This window comes from Neltuma alba, unplaced genomic scaffold, assembly GCF_004799145.2.
Source record: "Neltuma alba isolate B1F8T4 unplaced genomic scaffold, ASM479914v2 tig00004037_pilon, whole genome shotgun sequence".
NCBI lineage: Eukaryota > Viridiplantae > Streptophyta > Magnoliopsida > Fabales > Fabaceae > Neltuma > Neltuma alba.
This window is the reverse complement of record NW_021633535.1, coordinates 2059-8500: the sequence shown is the minus strand read 5'-3', so window position 1 is coordinate 8500 and position 6442 is coordinate 2059. Positions and strand designations below refer to the sequence as shown.

Below are 6442 nucleotides of genomic sequence, written 5' to 3'. Positions count from 1 at the left end.
ACTTAACTTATTTTCTTAATCTCTTTAAATTAGTCAAATAGGTCTTATAATTAGGACCGGAGTTACTATTAAGTAACGAGTAACGGACGTGGTCATATTTTGTCAACTTCCAAACTCTGACCCTTTACCATATATATAAAGGTGGATCCGAGGATATTCATTTCAACACAACATCCATATTTTCTCTCAACTCTCTAATCCTCTCTCACTTACAGATCCAATACACTCACACAAACCCTGCAAAATGATGGCATCCAAACTTCATGTTTCTGTGGTTAGTAGCCAAAAGAGTGCCTCCATCAGTAACAGTGAGAAATTAAGAGATAACAGAAGAGTGGCCAAAATGCAGACCTCGGTAAGGGCTCAAGCTCAAGCTGCTGAGGTAACTACTCCTAAGGAAAGTTCGAGGACGTCTAAGTTGCCTGAATTGATGACCTCTTCAGTGGTCTCCAGCAAGAGGCCTTTCTTCTTGGAAAGATCCCTTCAGGTCCAAAAGACCCAACCCAATTCAGCTGGAAAGTTTGGTAAATTTGGAGGCAAGTTTGTCTGTGAGACTCTTATTGCTTGTCTCGACCAGCTCGAAGCTGAGTTTGCAGAAGTTCTTCACGATGAACACTTTCAGGTGATTAAATTCTTATATCCTATATATAATTATCTAATGAAACTGCCAAGAACACAAGTTTTAAATATATTATTTTCATGATATATCAGTCTTGCTAGTCTAACAATGAAGAAGATATATTGTGTGTTTGTGCGTGTAGGAAGAGCTAGCGGAGGCACTCAGAGACTACGTTGGGAGAGAAACACCTCTGTATCATGCTCGGAGGTTGACAGAGTTCTACAAGAGCAAAAATCGCGGCGAAGGGGCTGAGATATTCCTCAAGAGAGAAGATCTTTGCCACGGTGGCTCTCACAAAATGAACAACGCTATTGCTCAGGCCATGATCGCCAAGCGCATCGGCCGGAAACTCGTCGTGACAGCTACCGCCTCCGGCCACCACGGGATAGCTGCCGCCTCTGCTTGCGCAAAACTGGGATTGGACTGCAAAATCTTCATGGCGGCTAAAGACATGGAACAACAACAATCCAATGTTCAATTGATAAATTTGTTGGGTGCCCAGGTAAGTACTTACTGTTCATAATTTTTTTAAAAAAAGAGTGAATTACAATAAATGATAATTTCTGAAACTTGTTTTATACTTTTCTAATCTTTAGTATAAGACCTATTTAACTAATTTGATTAGATTAAGAAAGTTAGGTAAGTTAATTAATTACAAGAAATATGATATATTTTTTGTAAAATACCATAATCATCTTCTTTAATATCCTCTCTCCCTCTTCTACTTGATTATGTTTGAGTAAATATCCATAAGGATAATTTAGAAAAAATTAATAAATATGAGAAATAGATCTTATATATATGACCAAAACAACTCAACAATTAGATCCTATATTATATTAAGGATTGGAGGAGTAATTATTTTTCACTCTTATGATTTGATTGTAATTTTCTTTTTAAAAAACTCGGTACTTTAATTGTTTGATAGGTAGGAGGAAAATGGAAGGGAGCAAAAGAGAGAGAAAATTTTAATGAGGTTGTTTTAAAAAATTGGGAAAATGGTATAAAATGTTGATAAAAAGAAAATATAAGATAAAAAAATGATTAATATTAATTAAAAAAATTTTAACCCCTCTTCTCTTATTTTTCAAAACAAACTTATTAAAAAATTTTCTATTATTTTCTCTATTTCCCTGTTTGGTATGCGAGAAATGGAGAGAAAGGGGTAAGAAAATTTTAATAAACTTAATTTAAAAAATTGATAAAATGGAGCTAAGAGTTTTTGATTATTTTTTTTTACTCTTTAATGTTATATATTCTTTTTTAAAAATTTTATAACCTCATTTTTTTTTAATTTTATAAATTCAGCTCGTTAAAAAAATTTGTCATGTCTTTTTCCCTCCAATTTTCTCGTACCAAACGAAGCTAAAAGATGATGTGACCTTTTCGTGTAAAATCAGGTTGAAGGGGTTGATGGGCAATTCAAAGATGCAGCGTCAGAGGCTCTGAGGAGTTGGGTGGGGAAGGTCGAAGAAAGCTATCACATGATGGGGACAGCGGTGGGGCCCCACCCATGTCCCACCATGGTCCGACATTTCCAGTCGGTAATTGGAAGAGAAACGAGGAGGCAAGCTCTGGAAAAATGGGGAGGGAAACCTGACGCGCTGGTGGCCTGCGTGGGGACAGGGTCAAATGCGTTGGGGTTGTTTCACGAGTTCATCGGGGATTCGGAAGTGAGGTTGGTCGGAGTAGAGGCCGGAGGGTTCGGGTTGCAGAGTGGAAGACACACGTCGACTTTGAGTAAGGGAGAAGTGGGCGTTTATCATGGAGCCATGACCTATCTTCTTCAGGATGAGGATGGCCAGACTATTGAACCATACTCCGTCGCCGTTGGGTAATTTCATCGGACGGCCAGAATAATAAACTTTAAACTTACTTCAAATTTTACAAAAACTATATAGCAAAAAGATTCAAACTTTAAACTTTCTAACATGTCTGTCTTGTGAATAACCAGGATGCAGTACCCAGCGGTTGGTCCAGAGCTGAGCTTTCTGAAAGAAATAGGGCGCGTCGAGTTCTACTCAGTAACAGACCGAGAAGCTCTTGATGGTATGCATAAATGCCCTTCTAAATCCTATTCTTATCGATCCACTGTAATACTTGTTTATTTCAAACATGTATTTTAGATCACAATGGATGAATATGATCATCTATCAACATGTAACTTGATGGAATCCTAAAGTAATCTATTGATATGATTTTACTCTCAAGTGGCAACTAGCACTCCAAACTTGAGATACTTAATGGGTGCTATTGAAAAAAATACTCCTTTCGGTCTTAAATATAAGACTTATTTTGTAATGTAATTTATACTACAAAATGAGTCTTATATTTACGATCGGAGGAGTACTTTAAAATACCTTATACACCAATTTAGGGTATTAAGTTCTAGTAAAAAAAAATATTTCATGGTGGTGAAAGCTATTTACTTCTATTATATAGATTCCAGCTTATGTAGTTGTGATTGAAAACTGAAAAGGGTATTATATCTTGAATTTTGGATCTAGAAGTTTAGGAATGAGCATGAAATAATAAGTAGGCTACTAAGTCTAGATGAGAAAAGAAGTCTCATATATATGTGTCCTGAAAGGATAGAACGATTATGTGGTAACAAAGAAAATGTTTGTTGTGGCAGCATATGAAAGAGTGTGCAGATTGGAAGGGATATACGCATCGTTGGAGGCATCACATGCGTTTGGGATATTGGAGAAATTGTTTCCGACTTTACCAAAGGGAGGAAATGTGGTTGTGAATTGTGGTGCCCGTGGAGATGAAGATGTGGACATAGTCTACAAAAACAAACTGTTTGATGGAGCACGTAAACGTACCATGGCTCAACAACAGGCTGAGCTCCAAGAAAGAGAAGACGTATGCCTTACGTTGAAATATATGTAAATTGATGTGAAAAGTGAAATATATATTTATATATATAATGTGTGAAATAATTAATGTTTGAATGATGGAATGCAAATTCTCAAATGTTGTCCATGTGTGTCTGTGTGTGTATTGACGTGCGCTTTAAATATATTAAGACCACTAGATCATTTCTTTCATTTGTTTGGACTGAAACAGTGGTTTTCTTCACTACATTTTTGGTACAAAGACGAAAGATGTAAGGTGTAGGCTGATGGGAAATGAAAATAACCCCAGAAACTTTGGTTAAATTTACCAAAGGGCCCAAATGTTTTTTTGGGGAGGGACCGATGGGAATGGATCTCTACTCTACCCTCTCTTTTTTTTTTTCTTTATTATTAGTAGATTAACATTTTAGTGCTTCACGTACGTTTAACATTTTATAGAATTATTACTATAACTTTATTTGAAAAGCACATATGTAAATTTAAACTATTAAAATTTAATCAAAATAAACTTTACAATAATATATAATAATAGTATATAGTTGTAAACAGTTCAGTTCCAAGACTCTTCGAGTAAGGTCATTTTCCCCAGTATTCTTAATAAGCACGAATGTGGTCGCTACACCCTACCAATGGATTGTCCTTCGTTGGCTCAACATCAATGGAATAAGTGGTGCAGTTCACGTTTTACTCACGCAAATATTGCGTCCCATACGTATTATGTGGCCCCCAACAGAAAAATCAACGCCTATCACTTTTAAGGTGTGTTTAGAATAGTTTATAAACAACTTTTTAATTATTATTTACAGAATATGAAAATAAGAGTGTGTTTGGATAAAAGGTAGGAGAAGTTATTCTTTTTTAATCTGACTTTTACAAAAATCAGATTTGATAAAAGTCAGATAGAATGATATAATTTATGTTTGCATTAACTTGCATAAAAAAATTAGTTTGAGAAACTGAAACTTATTTGAATAAATAATAAAAAATTAAGTTTAGACACAAGATGACTGAAAATGACATAAATTTTATTAAGTAATATTATAATGTGACAATTATAAAAAAATTGAAAATAAAATGTTAACTAAATAATATTATAAAATTATATATTAAGTTCTAAGCAATAAAAAAAAAGATATCTTTTTTACAAAAAAAAACAAAAAAAATCTAATCATTAAGTAAATAAACAAAAAAAATCGCATGGTGCTATTTTTTTATTCCACTTTTACGTTCAGTATTTACTTTTTTTGATAATTTATGTTCAGCATTTACTAAAAAATATTATCCTCAATTTATTGTTCAACTTTTACATGTGAATATAAAAAAAAAAAAAAGTTCATGTCGTATGATGTCTTTTCTCTCTTCTCTCCTTCTTCCTACGCACCCCACCATCCCTCACTCCAAAAGCACAACATGTAATGTATGAGTTGTCAATTCCTGTCGTGATAGTTGTTAAGACTGTTCTCTTAGTTGTCAATACAAACTTTAAAAAAAAAAATAATAAGGCCAATTTGGTAATTAAAAAAATAAAATTTATTACAACGAGATCCCTTGAGACTTAAGAATAATTTGATGGTTTCAAAGACTTTTTTGTATTTATTTTCCTTGGATGGGACCTTATTACAATTTTCCCTTATGATATTATATTTATTTTAAATTTAATATCTATTAAAACAAAAAGTTGTTTAAAATAATTTAAATTCAATGTGAATCATCTAAAATTGATCTAGATGGTCCAAATTATGGTGAACACTCCATGTGATGAGCATGAAATGTGGTCCCACTAACTCACATACATTTGGGATATTAGAGGAGCTGGCTCTTCCATGAGCCGAAGAGGCAGAAATTGTATGGTCATGCAGACGAAGACTTGCAATCACTAGGAACCTCACAGCACACTAAAATGTACGATGGATCAACAAGTTGAGCACAACAAGCCAATAGATGTGGTGGGATCATGTTTGGATGCCCACCCAATGCTGATCCCCTTTAATTGTTCAGGTTTGATTTAGATAGTCCAAATTTAATATTTTTAATTAATTATTTTTAAATATAACGTGACATATAGTTAAGACAGATTATTTTTATTTTAAACTATATACTTGTTAAAATAATTACTTTAGAAAAATAAAAAAAAATTAAATCTAAACTGTCCAGATTAGAAGGGATAAGCGCTGATAACACCCAAACAGCATCCATAGAAGTGTGCCTCGTGCCGTACGTGTGCTTTATATATATTGTGCACCTTTATATAATGTATATTTGGCACATCATGAAATATAATGTACAGTCCAAATCAACAAGTGAAAAGTACGCAAACGTGCAAGTAATGTTTGAAATGAACTCAAATTTTACCGATTTATAAGGAAAAAAAATCATATTTATGAAGTCATATTATTATTAAATTTTTAATATGAATATATTTATTATACTTTTTATTTATTATTGTGTAAATTATTATATTATTTTGAAAAGTGTATATATATAATAAGGTTAAAATTGAAAATTTTTTTAATTTTAAGATTTTTTTCCATTGTAGGAGTTATGATAGAATTAGGAAAGTATATATTTATTAAATATTATTGATCATTATATGTTTGCTCCTCTTAATTCAACAAAGCTTTCGATATAGAAAAGATTCCTTATATCACATTATTGATTTTCATGACATTATACGTGGAACTAGTTTCTGTGCTTATCACTTTGATGAGCACCTTAAACTTATTAGATCTAGATTGTTTATATCTGATTTGAACAGTCCAGATTTAAAATATTTAATTAATTATTTTTAAATAGAAAAAACTATTTTAAAAAAATGATAATTAAGAGATCATTTCTATTTTAGATTCTATACATATTAAAATAATTATTTTGAATAAATAAAAATAAAAAAGGAATCAAATATGGACCATCCGAATGAGATATGGATGATTCAAATCTGCTGAGTTTATTGTGATCCATTAAT

At 32.5% G+C, this 6442-nt stretch overlaps 1 protein-coding gene across 1 annotated transcript; it reads left to right on the top strand.

Moving 5' to 3' along the window:
- Window positions 1-247: 247 nt before the first annotated feature.
- LOC114743469 (tryptophan synthase beta chain 1-like) lies at window positions 248-3487 on the top strand (the record flags this gene model as incomplete). Its single annotated transcript, XM_028931682.1, has 5 exons — window positions 248-622; window positions 762-1121; window positions 2020-2453; window positions 2574-2668; window positions 3255-3487. Coding segments are annotated over exons 1-5 (1497 nt in total), but the record flags the coding sequence as incomplete, so codon positions are not given.
- Between the last annotated feature and the right edge of the window lie 2955 nt (window positions 3488-6442).